We start from the raw sequence: 24,891 nt of genomic DNA on the forward strand, positions 1-24,891 counted from the left end.
ATCGTGATTTTGATGAGATTAATATAATGGGACATGGATCGTGGGTTTGCAAGAGTATAAGCCCATCATGCAAATTTGCTAAAAAAAAAATCTAAATACGCATTTAGCGACGGTTTTTGAACCGTCGTGACTATTAGCGACGGAGTAGCGACGGATTTTAAAACCGTCGCAAATTAGCGACGGTTTGGATATAATTTCCGTCGCTAATATTATACCATGCTTACATGGACAAGGGTCCGCGCTTACGGAGCGCGGACGCTGCTCCACGTGTGCAGCGTCCCCAAGTGCGGATTGGGGTAGTTTTGAAAAGTTTTTTTTTTTTAAATTAGTTTTGAAAAAAAATTTTAAATTTAAATTATTTTTAATAAAAACCCCAAAAAATTTATAAATCGTCTTGATTCAAGATAAAGAACTCAAGTTCGTCTTGATTCAAGATAAAGAACTCAAGTTCGAGACTCAAATATAACAATCTCCTCTCCCAGTCGTGGGCCCGATGTAATCAAGGGGACAGGAGACTAAAAATTAAACATTATTTATTTATTTTTCAATCTCCTCTCTGATGCTATATTGAATTATCACACATAATCTAGAAATTGAAGATACCAAAGACGCGAGGTATTTAAAAATCCATCGTCCTTAAACGTACAAGTGCTGCAACAATTGCCCATTTTCAGTAAACTAAGATATTGAAGTCAATATCAACGGAGGGCAGATTTTAGATAAACACTGCACACTGTTACAGAACGTTGCGATACTACGGGTCCACATTCAAGAGCAGGCCGTGTCGTTACGTGCAGAAGTTGAAAGCAGAGCACCAATCCTTCTCGGGGTCGGTAATGAAGAGCCAGGTCGTGGAGACAGGTTAGTAAGTTCTAACGCCTGTAACCTCAACTCCACGGGATAATCAGCAACACAACCAATTCGGGGGCCGGCTCCACTAGACCATTTGATCGATAGCTGATGGCCCAATTGATACGACTTTGCAGCTCTTTTGGAGTTGATCCTTTCAAGAATTGCAGTCTTTGGAACGTCGGCTTTGGGACTCCGGAGACCACCAGAGAGGGTCCTCTTGTACTCGGTTCTAACTTCAAGATGAGAAGGTTTGGCCGTTTCAGGAGACAGGTGGTTCTCTTCAATAGGAATATCAGATGGAACTGATTCTGATGGTAGAGAAACTTCAGATGCTGTCCAATCTTTTGCCATTTTACCGCAATCAACATAGTCATAGTCTTCATTTGCCTTCCGTATCTGATAAAAAAAAGGACATGGGACAAGCATATGAGGCAAAAATCTAAAAGCCGAATTACACAGTGGAATGATTATTATTCAGAAAGGTATACCCAAAGTGAGAGACTACATGGGAATGGGAGGCCTCCCTGGTGAAACAGGGGTAAATCGTGTTTAATTACATCAACATAACTATGCGAAATCTGAAGCATATCTGTGGATGCATCTGGCCTCCAATATATAAGTGTTAATATTGGAACTTGGACCTAACTCAACCCCAAAAGCTAGCTCAAGGGGGGAGGATTATCCAATCCAATATATACCACTCAAAGGTTATTTAACCAACCGATGTGGGACAATTAACACACCCCTCTCACGCCCAGGAATGAACATCTGGAGCGTGGAGTTTACAAATGACCCAATTATGGGCAGAACGGGTGGCCTAGTTATATAGACAGTCCAACACATAACGGTGGAACCCGGGCTCTGATACCATGTTAAGATTGGAACTTGGATCTAACTCAACCCCAAAAGCTAGCTCAAGGGGGGAGGGTTGTCCAAGCCAATATATACCACTCAAAGGTTATTTAACCAACCGATGTGAGACAATTAACAATAAGAACAAGCAGTTTTTTGTTCGAACAATGTAGTCATTGATTGCTTAAGTGAATAGTAAGTCGGGACAAATGTAGTGACATACCTCAACTTCTTCCAGATTGACTCCATTTTCCTCGAGATAGGATAAAAAGATATCAAGGCTCTCATCAGTTGGTTTATAGTGTCCACTGTAAGGTGAGATACACTGAAGAGCATGAAGCGTTATTGCGTTAGGTCAAAATCATTGAATAATCTTAAGTGGAACAAAAAATATAGAAAGGTACAGCTTGTCCTCGCACTTGAAATTGCTTAGATTCACATTTTACTGAGTGTAATTAGTCAGAATGATGTATATAATTAAGAAATAGCAGAAGATTGACTTCAAGTGTTTAGGTTGCAGGTGACTTCCCAGACAGCATCCCTGAACTTAGGAGGAATGGAGAACAAACTTTGAGCAGTATGTTTGCACTGAGTTTACATAGTGATAAATCGGCTAACAAAAACGAAGGGAGAGATGAATCAAACGAATTTATCAGCAGCACAGCGTCTAGAAATGTCAAGTACCTTAAGTACTCCATCCTCAGCCACGAGCCTTCCAGCAGCTAGAGTAGCACCTCCAGCAAGAAAGCTGGAATGATGGAACTGTCCTTTCTTTTTCTGGAGGTAAGTCAAATAAGAGAATGAAACATAAATTATAAGAAATGGAGGATCAGAAAAAAAAACCCATCAAATATGTGATTCTACTTTGATAACCTGGCATTACCTCTCCAGCGTAGAGTCTCTTGGTGGTGCTCATGACAAAGATCCATTTTGACCCAGATGATCCTCCGTTTGTATCAAGAGGTTTCTCGCTGAGTTTTTGCAATAATTTCCCGTCAACAACTACATATTCATAGTGTTCTCTCTCTTGCTGGCCAAAGCAAACATATAAGAGGTTAACGGTACTACCTCTTGGAAGGAATGACTCAGATTTGCAAATTAAGTCAGGACAGCATTTAATAAATTGCATAGCTAAATTGTGATCACAATTGTATTTTAACTGTATTATGATTTTTTGAGCTTCTGCAAAATGGGGAAAAAAATTCTTAAGAGAGAACAATTTTCTCAAAACAAACTGATCAAAATTTTGGTCACGTACTGGTCCAAGATATTTGATGCATTGCTGGCGAAGCTTTGATCTAGGACACTCTTTAAGATCCACCTCTTTGCCATCTCCAAGATCCAACCTGCATAAAGAAAGAGAGCTGAGATATCAACCTGCCTTTAAATTAGACACCCACTAATCAAATATAAATTATGTATCTGAGTTTCATATGCCTAGCTTTAAAGTATCAAACCCACAGAAGATCAGAAATCCATGAATCTTCTCAACCTATACATTCATTTAATCAAGTGAAACTTTTCCAAATCATTAACCATTGCATGTTGATATTTAAATCGTAATCTGGCCTCCTTGTCTTCTAATTTACAACACAGACTTTGTTTTCTTCACTTTTTTTATGTACCACACAAAGCGCCATCAAGTTTGACCACCTTTAATGGGAGCACTACGATAGTGGGGCAATAGCATGCAGGCCACTGATTCAAGCATAAAAAAAGGAATTTCAGATTTTTTTCTCACCAGTAGAAGAAGGGCTGACCAGCATTGCTTTGACACCACTCGTCATAGTAAATGTGTAGGCTGTGACCATATCGATGCCTAGGATCAATCTATACAGAAATAGAACAGAATCAAAAAGTATACCATTACTATAAAACGTTCAAGCAAAAATCTGAAGTACTAGGAATAAAATAACCGAAAGACAGAAAAAAGGCAAAGCACTCACAGCTTCTATCCAGTGCTGAAAGGCCAACTTTTGTGCCTTATCATCTTTGGACAAACCTTTGCCTACCTGTCCCCATATTTTTAATAAACACAATCACACAACAGAGCATAATCAACGCTGTCTCTTTCTTTCACAAAATAAAAAACTGGAGAAGTAATCGCGTTCAAACCCTTGAAGCATTTAAAATGACACGATTCCATCGTAACGCAGCGGTCTCCGGCTTCAGGAAGTTGAAAAACGAGATTGTACTGTGATTTAATCGAGCGAAATCGATCGCCTGCCACCTTCAGATTCATCATGTAACGGAAGTTTCATTAGCTAAAAAGTTACCACCGACAGCGTATGCGTAAATAATAATAATAATAAATCACACATCACGTGTCTGCGTGTATGTGCAGACAAACAACATTCATAGCACTGGTGAAATGAATTCATCGTCGATCACAAAATTCGGAAGGAAAAAAAACACCAAAAAGGCAAGCTCACCACAGCTCCTCTGCAACTACGGCGGAATCAGCCAACATGCGCCGAGTACGATAGCTCCGGTATACCTTCTGAAGTTTCATAGCCGCTGTCTGGGAACATCTCGCCGGAGCATCCGTCCCTTTCCATTCGACACCGTTCTCCGTCATCTTGTCAGTCAACTCCTGCAGCCCCGGAACCTCCTCCAAGGAACCGGATATCTCAGAGATCCGAAATTCAGGATGGTCTCTGAAGGAGAAGACGGGAATGTTATCGAAAGTGTAGAGCGCGTGAGGCTGGACCTCCATTGAAAGAATTGGCGGAGGAGCTTAAGAGAGAGAGAGAGGCGAGAGAGCTCGAAAATAGTGGATTTTCCCGGCGATCAATAATGCCTGTCCTTTTAAAGTTGCTCATGAGCGTACACAACACGCGCTAGGGCCTGGTGCTTGACACCTCACTCGCGCTTCTAGTGGTACTGGTACATTTCATCCAATCGCTTTCTCTTATTATTGATTATCATTTTAATTTGTGAAGGATTATTCCATGAGTCAGTGCCCCATAAATTTTTTAAGTAAGCATAAATTATATAGTAGGTCATTTGAGACCGTCTCACGGATCTCAATTTGTGAGACGGGTCAACCTTGCTCATATTCATAATAAAAAGTAATACTCTTAGCATAAAAAGTAATACTTTTTCATGGATTATCCAAATAAAGATCCGTCTCACAAAATACAACTCGTGAGACCGTCTCACACAATTTTTTGCCTAAATTATATTGAACTTATGGATCTAGTACATGACTATGAAAATATCAGTGGATTCATACTCGAAAACATCCACTTAAAAAGTTCATGACATACCCGTCTAATTTTCATTTAAAATACAAAAAAGTCGAACAATAAAAATAAAATTGTCACGATCCATCTTTACCATAGTTAGAGTAATTGAGGTCGAGTTGAATGATCGAACTAAACTACAAATGATTTATTGTTGGTACGATGAGTCTAATGTTGAACTAAACTACAAATGATTTATTGTTGGAACGATGAGTCTAATGTTGAAGATTCGAGAAAATGATAAAAATCATCAAGTGGGAACGATTCATTCGCTATTTTATCCTTATGTGATGCGCGAAAACATGATCACTCAGCTATAATAGAGAGAGAGCGAGTTCATGAAACCTAACATATGTTTCTTGTGCGTAAATATTCCGTGCAAAAGTTTTGTTCTAATATGCTGTGAGTTGAATGTTGACTCGAAAGGTTGGTAAGTGCGAACCATTCTGTATTTGCGCATGTCTCACGTGGTAGAAAAATGGATTTGTGAGTTGGGTCTCGGTTAATGTATATTATTATATAAATTTTGCTAAATATAATCCCATATAATATATGTGTGCGCTTTAAAGTTTTAAAGCTTAAGTCGATAATTGGTTGTGATTTTCGTAATCTAGCCAGAGCAAGAGGAAGTCGTTAACTTTATCGGTGATGGTGTATAATCATTACTTAAGTGTCCTTTTCAAGAAAGTGACTGATGTATTATTATGATTAATCCACATTTAAAGGCTTTGTTAATTTTAGTCTTCAAACAACAGGTTGTTTATATGAAGCACATTTTCATGAGATGTTGTTTTAAGAATCTACATTTATTAATATTTATGATTGATTTTTGTGTATTTATAAATTTTAATGTTATATATGTATTTTTAAACTAATGTCGGATAGCATCACATTAGCATCGCGAGAACTAACTATTGAGGTCCTTGTTTCTATTGACTTAATTTTATTATGTAATTATTAAATATTATAGAGTCGCGAGAACTAATTATTGAGGTCCTTGTTTTGATTGACTTAATTTTATTATGTAATTATTAAATATTAAGTGTTCTACAAAAGTTTGGCTTTAAATAAGATGAAAATTGTTTATTTTCTTATTTTGAAAAAATGAAAACGTTTTTCAAGTGTTAGAAAGATTAGCCCATCAATTTTGACTTTTTTTTAATAAAAGATTGGAAATTTTTTTATTACAGCTATTTGAGAATAAGATTAGATTTAGATAGAAAATCTTTGAGCCAAACAAATATAGATCTTGGTTGCTTTTATTTTATTAAAATAAAAATAAAATTAAATGCCATTTCAAAAAAATAATTTAAAACTCCTCATGAATTATTATCTTTTTTTTCAGAACATAGATCAAAAAAATAAAATAAAAAAATATTTTTATTTTGTACATTAATTGGAGGAGAAATCGATTCCTAGCTTTTCTATTTTTAACATAGGTTATGGTTATGCCATGAAATGATTAGGTTCTTACTTTAGTTAATAATCTCATTATCCAGAATTTTGTTGCCTGAAATCTTTTTAGCCACTCAAGTATTTATCAACTATTTATAGCAGCTAAGAGAAAACTACTGTACAACACCCAAACACCAATATGTCCACTTTAAAGGAGAAAACGACAATTATTATTTTCAAGAAAATACAAGCATCTTCGGATATCAAAATCAAATGATATGTCCAAATCTCGTCACTGGAAATAAGATGCGACACATTACCAGCAAACATATTCCATAAATAATTGAACAAGTCTGTAATAGCCGAGTCTGGTGTACGGTACGGTTTAATATTTCATAAGTTTATTGACTACTTGGTTAAGTTTAAGTATAGTTTGGATGTTAAGAGTTTCGATTTATGATTTTAGTATAGTTGGTTATAGATGATGTGCAGTGTTATTGTAGCGGCGTTACGATTAAATTTATGATAAATGGTATATTGATCCAAATGAGGTGAGGCCAATTGGAGTGGTTAGATAAGACATAAGGCTATAACTTTCTTATTTTGAGTTTTGTTCAAATCATTGTGGAAGGTAAGCCAAAAGTGTCCCGAAGTGTGTTGTGTGTTTCGACGTTCCTCTAGTGACACAGGTTGGGAGATTTAGCATAACTTTTTACTCAGACCACCAAATGATCTGAAATTTTGAGGGAGGCAAGATAAGACATAGAGCTACAACTTTGTAGTTTACCACTTTTTCTAATTCGGACGGGAAGAGGCGTTTCTGAGGCGATCTTTGAAGAAGCTGTGCGCAGAGTACGCTGTGGCAGGAACGATGCAGGAGCGCACCTGCGGTCATGTAAGGACCGCACCCGCGGTCCCAGTGGTTCAGAAAATGATGTTTGGTCGAAGGCTTGGCGCACCCGCGGTCCTTGTGTTGGTGCACCCACGGTCAAGGTATGGCCGAGATATTTAGTGTTTTTTGGAGTGGTTGGCCATCACTTTACTCATTTCTTCCCCTTCATTTCGACTTTTCTCTCTACTTTATAGGGTTTTCTTCCATTTCTTTCATTTCCTATCTTCAATCCAAGCTTCTTTTTGACGATTCGAGTTGAGATCGACGTTCTACTTGGTGCTAGGAAGCTTAGGTAAGCTTTTGGTGCGATTCTTTTAAGGTTTTGAGTTAAGAGTTGACTTGGGTTTGTTATTCTTGTGGATTTATGGATTTATTGTTATGGATTCTTGGATATAGAGTTGATGTTGGTGTTATTTATGGATTATTGTTGTAGCTGGTGAACCAAGAGCTTATTTGAGGTGTTCTATTGGGTTGTAAGTGGAATTTCATCCTTTTTGCTCACATGATATTATATGTATTGTGTTTTAAAGGTTTCAAAGTTTTATTCCCTTCCATTGATTCATTGTTATGTATTGATTTCATTGATTATCTATTGGAGGCATTGTATGTCTCACTATTGTTAAAAAGAGAATACAAGAGATATTATGAGATTGTGAAACGACGGCTTTAAATGCTATTCAGAGTTCAAATGTTTTATTGGATTGATTAATCATAGTCAGAGCATTGCATGCAATTAGATGATCATCGACCATAGGCTTTTATCCCTCAGAGTTATCGGTTTATATCGATAGAGATATTAGCACCAGAGCAGAGATACTATTGATATCAATCCAACCAGAGAAAGAGAATACCATCATATTGCTATGTTATTGCTACAGTTATTGCTACAGTATTCATGTTTCAGAGTTGATGGTATTTATGATTTCAAAGTCATGTTTTACAGAGTATACTATGTATCATTGCTATGTAGAGTTCCACTTGCTGAGATTTATTCTCATTTCAGTTATTTCATGTGATGCAGATCAGAGTGGTGGCCCGGGACGTTGACTGTGGGCAGGGGGTCATATGCATACACCGTTGGGAGGAAGATTTTGGCATGATCATAGGAATGATGTTTTGTATTTTGTTATGTCATTTAAATGATCATGTACTTATTTTGTTGTAAAAACGTTTAAAGAAATGTATTTTGAAACTCCTTCCATATTTTAAAGAAAAATTTATTTCCGCTGCGTATTTTTATTGTTACGGTCAGAGGTGTCACAAAGCCAGTCCCGATACATCATGAAAAAACCTTTAAACTTTAAGAGCAAATGAGAGACCCTCTGTAGCTAGTTGATCCAAGCTATGAACTGAAGGCTGGACTCTAGCAAGATTGGCGATGGCGTTGTTTTCTTCCGGAGTACCGCTCTCCAAGAACGCCCCCACAAGTTTTCCATCTTTGATCCAGTATGTCCCAAACTTGTGAGTTGGAGATGTCGGGTCGTGCTCTCCAAACAGCACGGTGTCACCAACATTGTCGCCATAGAATTGCCATGACAGGTCAAAGGCACGGGAATAGAAGTATGGGAGATAGTCATATTCGTCAATTGATGTTTTTTGTTCACTTGCAAAAATTGCCTGCAAAATTAGATGTGAGACAGTTTTGTGTTGCAAGGAATCTAGAATAACAGAATAACAAAGATTTCAACAATCAGTCTGCATCAAAGCATTAACAATTAAGGGAGTATTTGAGAAAACTTTTACTTAATTTTAAGTGATTTTTTTAGAGATTTTTTGAAAGTATGTGAAAAACAGAAGTAGAGATTGTTTGGAAATAAAATCATTGAGTTAACACTAGCTAAAGTTTGAATGTTGTGAAAAAATTGATTTCAAATTTATTTTTTCTGTAAAATTATATCAAAATCTTTAATCTACGTAACGTTTGTTTGTTTTTAAGTATTTAAGTTTTGATATTCATACCATCAACAATGCATTTATATAATTGTTATTAAATTTTGAATCTTTTGTATCAAGATTTAAAAAATAAAAAAAACTAATAAAAAATTTGTATAAATATATAAATTATATAAAAAATAAACATGAAAATGTAAATTATAAAAAAAATGATTTTTAAAATATAAAATGGTTGTAATAAAATATGATTTTGAATTTTATGAATTTCATTTTAAACTCTTAAGAACTCATGTATAAATAAAATCTAACATTTAAAAAATCTCCAAAAATATTTATAAAAATTGAACGTAATTGTGTGATATATATATTTTTTAAAGATTCGAATGTCAGATTGTAACTTTAAACCATTAATCAAAACGCAGAAGCAAAAAAAATGCATCTCAATTTTGCTCCTGCCTTTTAGTTAAAAGTAATAAAGTTGAAATAGAAATTAGTTTTCACATACATCCCAAAACATTACGGCAAAAATTTGTGTGAGACGGTCTCACGGGTCGTATTTGTGACACGGATCTTTTATTTGGGTCGCCCATGAAAAATATTACTTTTTATGCAAAGAGTATTACTTTTTATTGTGAATATGGGTAGGGTTGACCGTCTCACAGATTATGATCTGTGAGACGGTCTCACATAGACCCACTCAAACATAACCCCCTACTAGAATCCAAGAAGTTCTTCTTAGAAGTTCTCTCTCACACTCTAAAAATGCAAGTAGGATGTGGGGATTTTGTCGTCTGATATCATTAATAAGGAAAATTTAAGGATTTAATTATATAAAAAAAAATATGAAAACATCTTTGTGGCGCACCTTCACAGCTTGTTCAGCAGATTTACGAGCATGATCAACGTGTTCGACTCTTCTGATATCATTAAACAATTTCATGGGGAATGTAGCAACATCACCAACAGCATAAACATCAGGAACACTGGTTCTGAAGAAGCCATCGGTCTGCATGCATAAGATCAATCGTGATAAATTGCACAATCTAATACATACAGCACAACGTCCTGGATTGTGAAAATTTCTAAGTACAAAGGCTAGAGTGCTCGGATTCGGTAGAAGTGGGAGATTCGCCTCTCCAGTTTTCTTGTTATCTTAACAAGTGTATAGAAATTAAAGCAGAACAAAGTTTTCTGTCATGCGTCTCAACAATAAATATGTAATTAAAATATTGAGGAAGAACGATTAAGAAGATATGGAATATTGTATTGAACTGAAATATGAAACCCATACTATATTTGCTCTGTACAATCTCAACTCCCTAGTAGACTGCTAATAACTCACTCAACAAGAAATATAACCGAATTCCTTCTTTACTCGATCCCTCTCATATTTTATATCCTCCCTGTTTTTCCCTTCCCCTTCCTAACATACACATGTACAATCTTGGGCTTGCGTCTTTCGTTGTGGCTAGTAATTGGGACCAATGAATCTGGGATAACTGGACAGTGGGTCTGACAATTTTTTGTGGACACACCTCCAAAAAACAAAGCGATCTTCTAAATATGTGAATCGTAAGTTCGCTACAAATAGTAATTAATTTATGTATGTCCAAGAAACAATATTTCCTCTCAAGAAAACTCTATCCTCAAATCTATTGGGTGATTCTTGTACCGGTATATATCTCATCAATTTCAGAATATTTAAGTATGACCTAGTAACCATCAACTGTGAAGGGGAAAATTTTGTACATGAACCGACAAGATAACAAGAATGCAGTCAGTTCAGGGATGAGGACATAAACGGTAAAGTTGCACACCTTGATTCCTCCTTTCTCCTCTTCAACTTGGCCCTTAAATAGGGTAGTAAGTGGCCTTCCACCCACACCAACGACAACAATGTCTGCTTCCAGGACCCGACCATCTTTAAGTTTTACCTCTTTGACCTGAACGATGAGATAAAGAATCACCTGATGTTAGCCAGTGATCTACAGCATAACTAATCGATAAAGGAAGCGGTTTGTTATTAATAATATAAAGTACAGTATCGCTATTTATATATTTGAGGATTAAAAATAAAAAAACGTCATACTAGGATTTAGGTTAGATGGTTGATTAGAAGAAACACTGTATAAAATATTTGGGATTTGAATATGAACATTTTCGATCCTAATTTAAAATATGTGATTTGGGAAATCAAAATGAAAATTCAAAATATTTTTAATTTATTCTTATATAATTTGTAAATGAAAAGAATTTAAAATAAAAAATTAGGGGAGAGATGGCAACCAATTGCCACCCCACACTCCGTCTCTGCTCCAAGAACTGACCTCACCATCTGCATTGGCGCTAAATCCAACAGCTACAGTGCCCTTTATAATTTGGATTCCCTTGTTTGCATAATAACCCTCGTAGAAGGCAGCTAAGCCAGAAGTGAATAGCCTAGGCACTGTAAAAGACAATCGATGGTAGCCCACCATAAAAGTCACAAAATAGAGCATATGAAATTATTTAAAAGATTGAAATAAGCAACATATTTAACTCACTGCACCAAGGTTCTGGATAAACCATTGTGACATCAATATCATTGATCCTCAGAGCTGCACTTAGCTCGAGACCGATGTAGCCACCACCAACAACAATGGCCTTTTTATTTTTCTTTGCTTTGATTGCTTCTACAAGTTCATCAGCGTCAATAATTTCTCTCAAATAAAATATATTTTTGGCTTCAGCACCCTGTACACCAAAGTCCGTCAACCTAATAACCTGACAAAAGCAAAATATATGATCAGAAACACACCAGCTACATGGAAGTGATAACTAAAGGAGGAAAACGAAGAATTCCAAGAAAACGACTCTTACACTAGATCCAGTTGCAATAATCAGAGCTTGATATTTAAAAGATTCCCCATCAGCACTGATAAGGGTCTTTGAAGCAAGATCTGCTTTGACTATTTCGGTGCTAAGGAACAAAGATATTCCTGTAAGCATAGAACATAAAGCTTTATGAGGGATGTAAGAGGCAACATTTTCAGAGAGATGCGAATGATGAACTCCATTGAAGCACCGTCAAAAGATATCCAACATTTGCAGATATTTTCAGAGGTAAATATTTTAAGGTATTACCTTTCTCAGAGTACCACTCGGGAAGGAGCCTCTCTCCTCCACTTCCGACGCATACATGAAAACCAGGAAGTCTTGCAGTTCCTGTCGGACACAAAATTTAGATGAATTCAGCTCTTTATCAGAGATATATACGAGATAGGAAACATTTGGCAGCAAACAGACAATAAATAAAATGTGATGAGCATATAGAATCAAACTCGGTTTTGCTTAAAATTCCCAAGTCTGGTATATATAAAAAAGGAAAGATGATTTTTTTTAATTGAAACAATGACACCATTAGGTTTCAACAAGAAGTCAAAATTGATATTCATCCCTATGACGCACAAGTGACTTATGTATTACTTTATTCAATAGGTATTTGCACTTAACCAAAACAATGTCAACAATTTCCCATGACAAAGAACCTCAATTGACCATGGATCACAGACTGAATTTAAACCAACTTACCCTGAGGAAATAAATATGCCTTGCTAAGTGCTGGGCGTTCATAAGGAGCCACCTGAAACCATCGTTAAGAGTACGCATAAATGTTTCGCACAGGGGGAAAACAATTATACCCAAGAAGTACACCTAAGATTCTGCATATATACATCAGATTTAAGACAATAGAGGGAAGTAAGAAGTGAACATCCACACTAGCCGATACCCATTTTTGACAAATATGACAAAAGAAACATGGGTTATAAAAATTACATTATCAGACATGAACTAAACGGAAACATAGTCCAATAAATTATGCTGAGTACGGTTACTTACATGCTAACCCAAGGCAGGCCAAAATTTTGAGCAGGGGACAATAAACTTTATCTAATAAAAATGTTATATTAACTGGTTTAGTATGCAATCACAACTTGACAAGCCTTACAGATTAATATATTTCTGTAGACCGAATGGTTTGTGAAAGTAAATTTTGGCCCAGCAAGAAGTATTGAATATAGAATAAAAATTCATTAACAAAATCAAGTGATTTCCGAGAGGATAAACAGGAAATGCAACTATTTAAATTCTCTAACTTGGTAGGTGAACAACTTAACAAAGTTATTTGTCTAGTACAGTTCAAGAACTTTTAGCATGCAAATATGTTGATAACAAAGATGCAGCCCGCTTGGAAGTAACATGCCATTATTTGATTAAAGTTACATAATCCAAAATACTTGAAGCAATTTGGAAGACCTAACCAAGAAAACTATTTTTTTTATCATCCAAACAAAAGGAAATGGTAACCTGACCAATGTTCAAGTGTGTGCTATCTTATATCTCAATTCTTGGAGCATGAAATGAAGATTTGAAAATGATTGAAGATATACAATTTTTAAAGTTCCACCCAAGGTATAGAACTTTGAGGGTATACATTTCATACAACAACAAAATTTAAAGTGATTGATCAAGTATAATCAAAAATTCCTGGAGGGGATATAGAAATTCTTGTGGAGGCAATTTTATGATTTTTTTTCTGCTTCATAAATGCAAAACTAACTAAGAATATAAAAGTGAGGAAGAGAGGTCATGCTGCATCCGCTAATACATCCAGGTTTGTGTTACTTCACAAGGATTTAAGCCAGATCATTATTTTTAGAGAGGAGAGATTAACTTCAATTCAATCTTCTACATCTAATAAAAAATATTAACTTTATTGTGGCACTGTTTTCCTAATCTTTTTCCCAATAACTATAAAGGAAAATGAGAATTTTTGTTCTTTTTTGCAATAATTGTGATGGAAAAAGAGACTAGACGAGAAGCTTAGGGTATATTTGGTATCGTTTCCGGAGTCTCTGGAGGCTTGTTTGGAGGAAAAAAGGCTTTCAAAAAAATATTCTGGAATAAAATGAATGTTTTGGTTTTGTTTGTTGAGAAAAACAAAATTTACTGTACTCGTTAAATTGTATAAGCTTTTGTGACCTTAACTGTGAAACATAATAATACTAGGAATCGTTAAATGGGTGTACCGCTTCTTTGGAAATGATAGCCAGTTCTCCAGGTTTAACTCCCTGCTTAGAAAATTCCCTAGCAGCATATCCCTGCAAGCATAAACAAATGTCAATGCGGTTTCATATATTTATAGGCAAATCTGATCAATGGATATTACAATTTTTTCCAAACCAAGATCTGAAACACAAGTTAGATGTTTATATGTGATGAAGTATTGGGATTATCATAATCAGGCTAAACTATGAGCAGTGTTTCTAATTTCTGGAAAGAACAACTTTTCAGAGTCCAGAAATAGTCCAGAATAATCGACTACACAAAACTCTTTATTTAAAAAAAAAATCTACCAAATATTCTTCAAAACGAGACTTCAGAAATCAGAACCTCGTAATTATTAACTATGGGCTGACTAGAACTCCATGCCCATAAAAAAAGTACACTTGAGCTTCAACAGATGCTTTTATATTTGAGAAAAATACTACAATTTACGTACTTTAATTCATTCTCCCCTTTTGACATGAGGGTCAAAGAGGTTTCAGGACACACAGGGAGCCGCCTCTCGCACACTTCTTTTATCAAATAGATTTTATTGTAAGCATAATCTGATTGAACACTCGAGAATCGAGATTGTGAAAGATCGCTTACAATAAGTAGAGCCCGAGAGAACATAATTTTCAAGTAATGTTACATAAAAAAAACCTGAAAACCTTTGCACATAACCTAGTGATGCATTTAGATTCAAATAACAAACAGGTCAAGATCTAGATAGTTAATTGTCCCACATCGGTTGGATAAATAACCTTTGAGTGGTATATATGGAATTGGACAATCCTCCCCTCTTGAGCTAGCTTTTGGGGTTGAGTTAGGTCGAAGTTACAATCTTAACATGGTATCAGAGTCCAGGTTCCATCGTTATGTGTTGGACTGTCTATAATTACGCCACCCGTTCTGCCCATAATTGAGTCATTTGTAAACTCCACGTGTTCATTCCTGGACGTGAGAAAGGTGTGTTAATTATCCAACATCAGTTGGATAAATAACCTTTGAGTGGTATATATGGGATTGGACAATACTCCGCTCTTTGAACTAACTTTTGAGGTTGAGTTAGGTCCAAGTTCCAATCTTAACAATAACTAGCATTGGAACAATGTAATACTAGCCAAATCCCAAAAGAAACTGAACAAACAGTAGCAATTAACTCAACAAACAGTTCTCCCGTTCTCCATTTCAAATTGAAATTCACGGTAATAAAAAGAAAACTAACAGCATAAAAAGAAAAGCATTAAACTCAGGAAACAACATTACCCAAAACATCAGTATATCAGAATCAATCACGATCCAGAAAAAATACTAACACAACACTCGCATAGAACTAAGCTAATGATCAATGAAAAGATTACTCACGGCAGAAACTCCACCACCTAGGATCACGTACTTGAACGCCTTGTCAGCCATTGAATCGATTGAATAACCGATCGATCCTCAGTTGGCTCAGATTTTCTGAATTATTTCTTTCTGATTTTTTATTTTTATTTTTGGTCGGGGTGGGGTTGCCAAGAACAGTGGGGAGATATTTATAGTGCTGGGAAGGCCGATTTGTAAAAATTGTTGAACAAGTCATTGAGTACACGTGGCGATAGGTCATCCGTCCAATATGCTGACAGAGATTAAATCCTATTGCCAAATCACGAGTTATTACATGGCAACCTTTGGATTGGATGTACCAAGTTGTCAATTAGAATTCGACGACTTTAGCTAGTTTTCTACATTCTAGAAGAGTCGTGTCTATTTTAATACTCTCCCGTCAATTAGCTTGCCATGATTGACTCGTCGAAGAAAATAATATAATTTCAATTTTATTTTATTTATTGTAGTATATATAATTACTGTATATACAAATTATAAACGTATAAAATGCACCACCATGGTACAAAAGATGATAATGATTTTAGCCCTTAAACCCCTCGTCAGACTATGGAAGCCTTTGAAGAAATTCAAAATTTTTAAGTTCGATTTTGATATCAATGTGCATTATAATCCGAACATTCAAGTGCCATGTTTCGAACAATTGATGAACGTGCGACAGGAAAGTAAATTCTTCCTCCAAAATAGAAACAAAAGGCATGAATGACGATAGATATTCACATGACACTTAAGATGTTAGATCGTTAGAATAATAATATATTTGTCTCAATAAATATAAATCATTAGTCTTATTGGTAATATATTTTAATTAGAGCTTGATTTTACACAAAATAAAATATACATATATTGAATTACTCGAAATTCGTCGTAATTGTTTTGGTTGGTAATTTTCATAAAAAATGAGAAGGAAACAATATGGAAATTAATGGAAGGAACCTGAAGAGAAGGAACTAAGCTGAAGAAACCAGGACTCAACGCATCTAGAATAGCTGCATATGCATATCGTGTTCTTTCGTGTTATAACCGTTCTGAGCGGGACATTACGGTGTACCAAAGGGTGGAGTCACAAGTAAGAGTATATGTACTAACTTAAGCTAAATGGCTTTCTAGGCCATGGACCAATCCATAAATAAAAGAAGTCCAGCGGCCTAACCCAACGACCAATTTAAACTCTTTTTAAATATTGATATCATATCATGATAATATTTGCATAATTATCTCATTATCTAGAAAAACAAAATCTTATTAAATATTCTACACAATGAAATTAACAATTAAAAGACAATATTGGAAAATAAATTTGATATAAAAATTATATTTCCCTTCAATATCCGCCAAAAGCAATTCATCATGTGCTCAATTTGAACTTTGTGTCGTCAATTCTACACTTCTAGTGCACACTAAAATCCAAGTACCTCGGGCTGATCCAATGGAGCTTATGGAAGAAGACCGAGATAACGAGGAGCTAAGGATCTTCTCTCCGACCTTGGACAAGACCATGCCTAATTCTCGGGAGATCGTTGACAATTCAAACCCAATAAGCTACAAAATCCACTCAGTTCTATATATAAAAAAAAGGAGTATAAATATCGATAAAAATACTACAAAATAAATTTACAAAATTACGTGAAAATGTGAGAAGACGAAAAATGAGTCTATTGGGGTGGGCCAAATGAAGGTGCAAATGTTTTCGAGTGGCCCAAAAAAGCCCAGACCGAGCATGTGAATATGTGATCATGTTATATAAAAACTAACATAATATTGTATTAAAAAAAACTATGGCAAAAACTTATGTTAGACGGTTTCACAGGTCGTATTTTATGAGACGGGTCTTTTATTCTGATCATCCATGAAAAAATATTACTTTTTATGCTACGAGTATCTTTTTATTGAGAATATTAATATGATTGACTCGTATCACAGATAAAGATTCGTGAGACTGTCTCGATAGTGAGCTACTCAAAAACTATATACTTTATTATTTTACTGTATAGAATATCTCGGCAGGGGGACCAAAGTCCCCCTAAAGTTTTCACCCGGACCCCCTACAAAATAATATCTCCTTCTTAGCCCGAAATTTTTATTCTCTTTAATTGCATCAACTTTTCTTGTGTCGATCGGAAGTATCATAATTAGGCAATAATGATGTATTAACACAAATTCCTTAAACAATGAAATAATTTAATTCATCAAAAATCCTATTGTTGCAATTATTGGGAAAAAGGTTTAGGGGACCGATTTAGTACTTCAAGTGGCTAGGAACATCCGAATTTCAAGTATTTTCGACGAAATCGACATGCGTTGAGAACGATTTTTTTTTAAATGATAGACCTAATCCGATACGACTAAATATTAATGTTCATTCAATATGGCTCCAACCTTAAAGATTATATAGACTATATAGGTTTGTAGAGCCCCTAGTATTTGATTCATTCCCAGTATTTCAAAAACGAAAAAGAAAAAAGTTCATGTAGTTGAAGAATCATATGAAAAATAGTTATTGCTTCTGATTTTGTCACAAATAATATCATATCAATAACATAAATGATGGTTTAAATAACGAGTAGGTCTCTTGTGAGACGGTCTCACGAATATTTATCTGTGAGACGGGTCAATCCTACCCATATTATTAATGATGATAATAATAATAGATTTAGATAATTTTACCCTATGAAGTTATTAAATGGGCTATTTATATAATAAAAATGCACCAGGAAAACAATATATATATATATATATATATATATATATATATATATATATATATATATATATATATATATGGGTAAATTTGAAAAAAATACACCTGCAAGTCTTTCATTTAAGATTCAGTACCTAAAAGATTTTTTTTACAAAGCAATACCTGACAACACTACAAACTTAGTTTTAACTACCTACAAAGATAATTTTACATTTTTGCCCTTTTATTATTTAAATAAATATATTATTTTATCCACAAAATTAATTGTGTGTTTTCTATCTACCAAAATATTAGTACCTATTATGTGGCTTCAGATACTTGATTTTGTTATTTGAATACTTCAAATGTGTAAAAAAAATACTATATTTTCGAACAATCACCATAATTAAGTCGTTGTTGGGTTTTCATAAAAAATACATTATGATGACTTATTCATGTCATTTTATTTTAAAAAATATATAATTCATCAATCATCATTAAAATAAGATTAAGTACTTATTTTGACATAAAAAATATCTATTTTTAAGTTTCAGATACTTGATTTGGCTCTTTAAATACTCCAAATATATAAGAAAATACTGGATCTTGAACGATCACCATAAATTCAGTCATTGTTTGTCTTTTCATGAAATGTTTATTTGGATGACATATTTATCTCATTTAATATTTCTTTGTAAAAAAAAAATCAAATTCCCCACTGAGCATGTAATTTTAAAGTACTTAGTTTTACTTGAGAAATGCCTATTTTCAGTTTGCAAATACTTGATTTCGTAAATGAGATACTCACAATATGTATTAAAATACTGGATATTCGAATAGACAACATAAATTCATCAAGTATTGGTATTTCAATGAAAAATACATTTGGATGACATATTAATCTCATTTAATATTTTTTGTTAAAAAACCAAATTTCCAAATAAGTATGCAAATTTTAAAGTACTTAGTTTTACTTGAGAAGTGCTTAATTTGAGTTCGCAAATACTTGATTTCGTAAATGGGATACTCACGATATGTATTAAAATATTGAATATTCGAATAAGCAACGTAAGTTCTCCAAGTGTTGGTATTTTCATGAAATATGCATGTATTTGGATGAGAAGTATCTAATTTGAGTTTGCAAATACTCGATTTGGTACAAGAGATACTCATAATATTTAATAGAGTATTGGATATTCAAATATGCAACGTAAGTTTACCAAGTGTTTGTTTTCCATGGAAGATTCGTTAGGATGACATATTTATCTCGTTTAATATATTTTCTGTAAAAAAAATCTTAAATAAGCATGAAAATTTTAAAAACTTAGTTTTACTTGAGAAGTACATAATTTCATATTTCAAATACTTGATTTAGTACATGAGATACTCATAATATGTAATAGAATATTGGATATTCGAATATGCAACGTAAATTCACCAAGTGTTGGTATTTCTGTGGAAAATACATTTGGATGACATATTTATCTCATTTAATATTTTTTTGTAAAAAAAAAAACCATATTCTCAAATAAGCATGAATATTTAAATGTACTTAATTTTACTTGAGAAGTACTTAATTTCATATTGCAAATACTTGATTTGGTACACGAGATACTCATAATATGTAATAGACTACTGAATATTCGAATATGCAACGTAAGTTCACCAAGTATTGGTGTTTTCATGGAAGATGCATTTGAAATACATATTCATCTTATTTAATATTTTTTTGGTAAAAAATATTCTCAAATAAGTATGAAAATTTTAAAGTACTTACTTTTACCTGAGAAGTATCTAATTTGAGTTTGCAAATACTTGATTTCATAAATAAGATACTCACAATATGTATTAAAATACTGGATATTCGAATATGCAATCTTTCCATGAAAAATTCGTTAGGATACTTATTCATGTCATTTAAATAAATAAACATAGTTCATTGTTCATCATGGACTAATTGAAAGATACATTATGAACATAGTTCGTAAATGAACTTGAAGTTTGCACTTTAAGTATAGCTATCGATTCTAAGATTAAATATTTATAAAATACCCATCAATATTAATTTACAATACTTTTGATATTCATTGAATGACTTATTTGACAATTATACCTATTTGACATAATACTTATTAGTAATCATTCATTATATGTATCAATATTCTTTCATTATACCTATTATCAAATTTGAGTTTTAAAAGAGTAAAATCAATTATCAGTGGAATCTAATTATGTAATACTTGTAACAATTTAGGTATCACATTTTTATTTCACGGATCTCATCATCAAAGACCACTCAATATGGACTTCAAATTATATATTTTGACATTATCAAATAATCGAATTTGAGTATTTAAATAGTAAAATCAAGTATTTGTGGATTCGTATTAGGTATTATTTGTATTAATTTAGGTATCACATTTTTACTTCACGAATGTCATCATCAAAGACCACTCAATATTAACTTCAAACTATATAATTTGACATCCTCGAATAGTTGGATATAATAATTTAGGGAGTAAAATCAAGTATTTGCGAACTCGCATTATTAGATACTCTTTGTACCAATTTAGCTACCATATTTTAATTTCACCAATTTAGATACTCTTCGTATCAATGTATCTTCCATGGAAAGATCAACACTTGGTGATCTTACGTTGCCTATTCGAATATCCAGTATTTTAATACATGTTGTGAGTATCTTATTCAAGATATAAAGTATTTGCAAACTCAAATTAGATACTTCTAAAATAAAACTAAGTATTTTAAAATTTCAATACTTAGTTGAGAATTTATTTTTGTTTTTACAAAAAAAAAAAAAAATTAAATGAGATGAATATGTCATCCAAATGCATCTTCCAAGGAACGATAAACACTTGGTGAGCTTACGTTCCATATTCGAATATCCAGTATTTTATTACATATTATGAGTATCTCATATCAAATATTTTTAATCTCAAATTAGGCACTTCTCAAATAAAAATATGTACTTTAGAATTTCCATGCTTAGTTGGGAATTTGTTTTTTCTTTTACATTTTTTTAAAATGAAATGATTATGTCATCCAAATACTTATTATATGGAAATATCGATACTTGATGAACTTACGTTGACTATTCAAATATCCAGTATTTTAATACATATTGTGAGTATCTCATTTACGAAATCAAGTATTTGCAAACTCAAATTAGGTACTTCTCAAGTAAAAATAAGTACTTTAAAATTTTCATGCTTAGTTGAAAATTTATTATTTATAAAAAAAATATATTAAATGAGATGAATATGTCATCCAAATGTATATTCCATAAAAATACCAATACTTGGTGAACTTACATTGCTTATTCGAATATCTAGTATTTTAGTACATACTGTGAGTATCTCATTTACGAAATCAAGTATTTGCTCAAATTAAGTACTTCTCATTTAGGGAGTAAAATTAAGTATTGGTAGACTCAAATAAATACTTTTTATACTAATTTAGGTATCACATTTTAATTTCAAAAATGACACATCAAAAGTCACTCAATATTACTTGAAACTATATTCTTTTATATCCCAAAATAATCAAATTTGAGTATTTAAAAGATAAAATCAAATATATGTGAAATCAAATTAAGTACTATTTGTACCAATTTAGGTAGCACATTTTTTATTCACAAATATTATCATCAAAGAACATTCAGTGTTATCTTCAAACTATATATTTTTACATACTCAATCGAATTTGAGTATTTAAACGTTAAAATCAAGTATTTGTGGACTCGAATTATAGTATTATTTGTATTAATTTAAGTATCACATTTTTACTTCACGAATATCATCATCGGTGTCAATTAATATTAACTTCAAATTATATTTAGGCATCCTCAAATTATTGTATACGAGTATTTACGAGGTAAAATCATGTATTTATAGAATCTAATTAGGTACTCTTTGTGCCAATTTAAGTATCACATTTTAACTTCACAAATGACACCATAAAAAGTCACTTAATATTACTTGAAACTTAAGTATTTTATTACACATTTGAAGTATTCAAATAGCCAAATCAAATATTTGAAACCCCAAAATAAGTATTTTATCGATCAAAATAAGTACTGTTTCTAATTCAACAATGAGTGAGAAACTATGTTTTTTAAAAAATTAGATGACATGAATAAGTAATCTTAATGCATTTTCAATGAAACGAACAACAATTATTGAATTTATTGTGATAGCTCGAAGATTCAGTATTTTCTTACACATTTGGATTATTCAAATAGTCAAATCAAGCATTTGAAACTCCAAAATAGGTATTTTGTAGGTCAAAATAAATACTTAATTTTATTTCAAGATGAGTGATGACCTTTGTTTTTTATAAAAAAATAAAAAATAATACATTTTTCATGAAAAGACTAACAATGACAAAATTTATGGTGAATGCTCGAAAATATAGTATTTTCTTATATATTTGGAGTATTCAAATAGCGAAATCAAGTATCTGAAATCCTATAATAGGTACTTTATATATCAAAATAAGTATTTACTTTTATTCCATGATAATTGAGAAACAAATTTTTTACAAAATTATATTTTAAATGGAGAATATATATGTAATTTTTGTGACTAAAATAAGATATTTATTTAAATAATAAAGGGTAAAAATGTAAATTTTGTTTTGTGAGGAGTTAAAACTAAAAGCATAGATTTGTCAGGTACTGATTTCAAAAAAATTATGACTAGGTACTGATTCTTAATTGAAAGATGGGCAGATGCATTTTTTTAGAATTTACCGTATATATATCTTAATATTCTGAAAATCCTGACACACAACACATGATCCTGCAAACTATGTCTGATATCCCACAGCTTATTGAATACTCGATGGATAATGTATTTTGTTTACAGTGTTTGGTGAGATCTTGTTAAAGAGCCATAATGTATATGGGCCAGTTAATGAATTATTTGTCAACTAGGCATACTTTTAATATATACTTTACTGATGAATTTACATCTTATTTTTATGGCTGTTGTAAATATGATTATTTTTTTTAATCTTTGTTTAGTAATTTATATTCATTTTCTTTTTAACTTTATTATATGATCGTCCTATGAATTAATAGAGACTTTAAAATCGTTTTAGTTCTTGAAAAAATGGTTATAAGCTAGCTTATAATAAAAAGTACATTTTCATACTACAATCTCTAAATATATATTTACAGATGAATAAAATTATTCATTAAATTTACTTTAAATCAGTAATATCGATATTTATTTCAGGTGATGCTCGCAACATGGAAGCATTCAACAAATATCGTGGATGTCATATGTTTTTTATTTCACGATGTTTTTGTCTCATTGAGTTTTTCCTATTAAAATTTTGAAGTAGCGCGTCCTTAGTTTGGAAGACACCCAAAGAGTGTATATTGATATATTCTTTTTCTTTCGTTCAGATTTTTCCCACGAAATTTTACTGTTAAAATTTTATTTAGGCATCATTTGAATCTTTACATTTTCTCCAAATAATCTCTTCCCAGTATATGATTTTGAATAAATAGTTGTTACATGAATAATAATCGAAAAGGAAGTGTTATAAATTATTATATTTAAAGTATTTATTTATATAGTTCCATTATTATAATCCTTCCAAATATATATAACTCAATTATACCGGCCCTATAAATAGAGATTTTTTGTTGAAAATAAATTGATTCATTCATAAGTCATTATTTGAATTCTCTCACTTATTTCTATCTTCTTTTCTCTTCTTTTCTTCTATTTTTCATTAGTAAATGTATAGCATGGTAGTTGTCCGATAAAAAAAATTAATTTTTCATCGTTGTTATCTATATGTCAATTAATTTATATCAGTTTTTCCTCGTTGTTATCTATATATTAATTAAATTAAGGAGCAAACAAACGTGTGAGAAAATTGTAAATTTAGTCATGTAAATTGACATGTTTTGAGATTTTGTAACTTGTCAGAGTTTGGATATCATCTAGTAATTAGTTTTTTTTTTTTGTCATTTTTTCCTGAAACATCGAAATTGACCGGATATTGTTGATTTGACATTAATATTCTCATACATGACTTATACGACAAGAGTCAAACTTATATTACACATTAAAAGATACACTGACAAAAATAAAATAAAACGATGGACTTTTTTCTTCTCATTTTGAAGTATTGGAGGTCGTTTTACTTTTTTTTTCTTTTTTCATATGATGAAATTTAATTTGAGCAATATTTTATTTATTCTCTTCACATATGTCTTATAATATATAATCAGTTTGAAATAAAATATATTTAATGAATTTAGTTGTTTCGGGAGGAAGCAAAGATGAAAAAAAACAAGGCAAAACTTGTGTGAGATGGTCTCACGAGTCGAATTTGTGAGATGAATCTCTTATTTGAGTTATTCATGAAAAAATATAATTTTTTATGCTATGAGTATTACTTTTTATTGTGAATATGAGTAAGATTGACACGTCTCACAGATTAATATCCGTGATACGGTCTCACATGAGACCCACTCAAAAAACAAAATCTAATTTACTGTATTAAAATCAAACTTTGATTTTATGGAAGAGGATAATAGAGCAGCAGACTTCTTGACATCAGCATCCCTT

At 32.5% G+C, this 24,891-nt stretch overlaps 2 protein-coding genes across 2 annotated transcripts; both read right to left on the reverse strand.

The window, feature by feature from the left end:
* Positions 1–587: 587 nt before the first annotated feature.
* On the reverse strand, positions 588–4,486 carry LOC140839769 (IQ domain-containing protein IQM3-like). Its single transcript, XM_073206708.1, has 9 exons — positions 4,137–4,486; positions 3,820–3,934; positions 3,651–3,716; positions 3,446–3,534; positions 2,963–3,050; positions 2,588–2,734; positions 2,389–2,481; positions 1,928–2,029; positions 588–1,248 (listed from the first exon to the last, which is right to left on the reverse strand). The coding sequence occupies exons 1-9, from the start codon at positions 4,418–4,420 to the stop codon at positions 769–771; spliced, it is 1,464 nt and encodes a 487-aa protein (XP_073062809.1). The 5' UTR covers positions 4,421–4,486; the 3' UTR covers positions 588–768.
* A 2,048-nt stretch (positions 4,487–6,534) lies between these two features.
* Positions 6,535–15,755, reverse strand: LOC140839770 (monodehydroascorbate reductase-like). Its single transcript, XM_073206709.1, has 11 exons — positions 15,583–15,755; positions 14,199–14,270; positions 12,700–12,751; positions 12,253–12,333; positions 11,989–12,107; positions 11,673–11,892; positions 11,457–11,575; positions 10,947–11,072; positions 9,995–10,135; positions 8,498–8,853; positions 6,535–6,697 (listed from the first exon to the last, which is right to left on the reverse strand). The coding sequence occupies exons 1-10, from the start codon at positions 15,631–15,633 to the stop codon at positions 8,530–8,532; spliced, it is 1,305 nt and encodes a 434-aa protein (XP_073062810.1). The 5' UTR covers positions 15,634–15,755; the 3' UTR covers positions 6,535–6,697; positions 8,498–8,529.
* Positions 15,756–24,891: the final 9,136 nt, after the last annotated feature.

This window comes from Primulina eburnea, chromosome 8 (genome assembly GCF_022965805.1).
Source record: "Primulina eburnea isolate SZY01 chromosome 8, ASM2296580v1, whole genome shotgun sequence".
Taxonomy (NCBI): domain Eukaryota; kingdom Viridiplantae; phylum Streptophyta; class Magnoliopsida; order Lamiales; family Gesneriaceae; genus Primulina; species Primulina eburnea.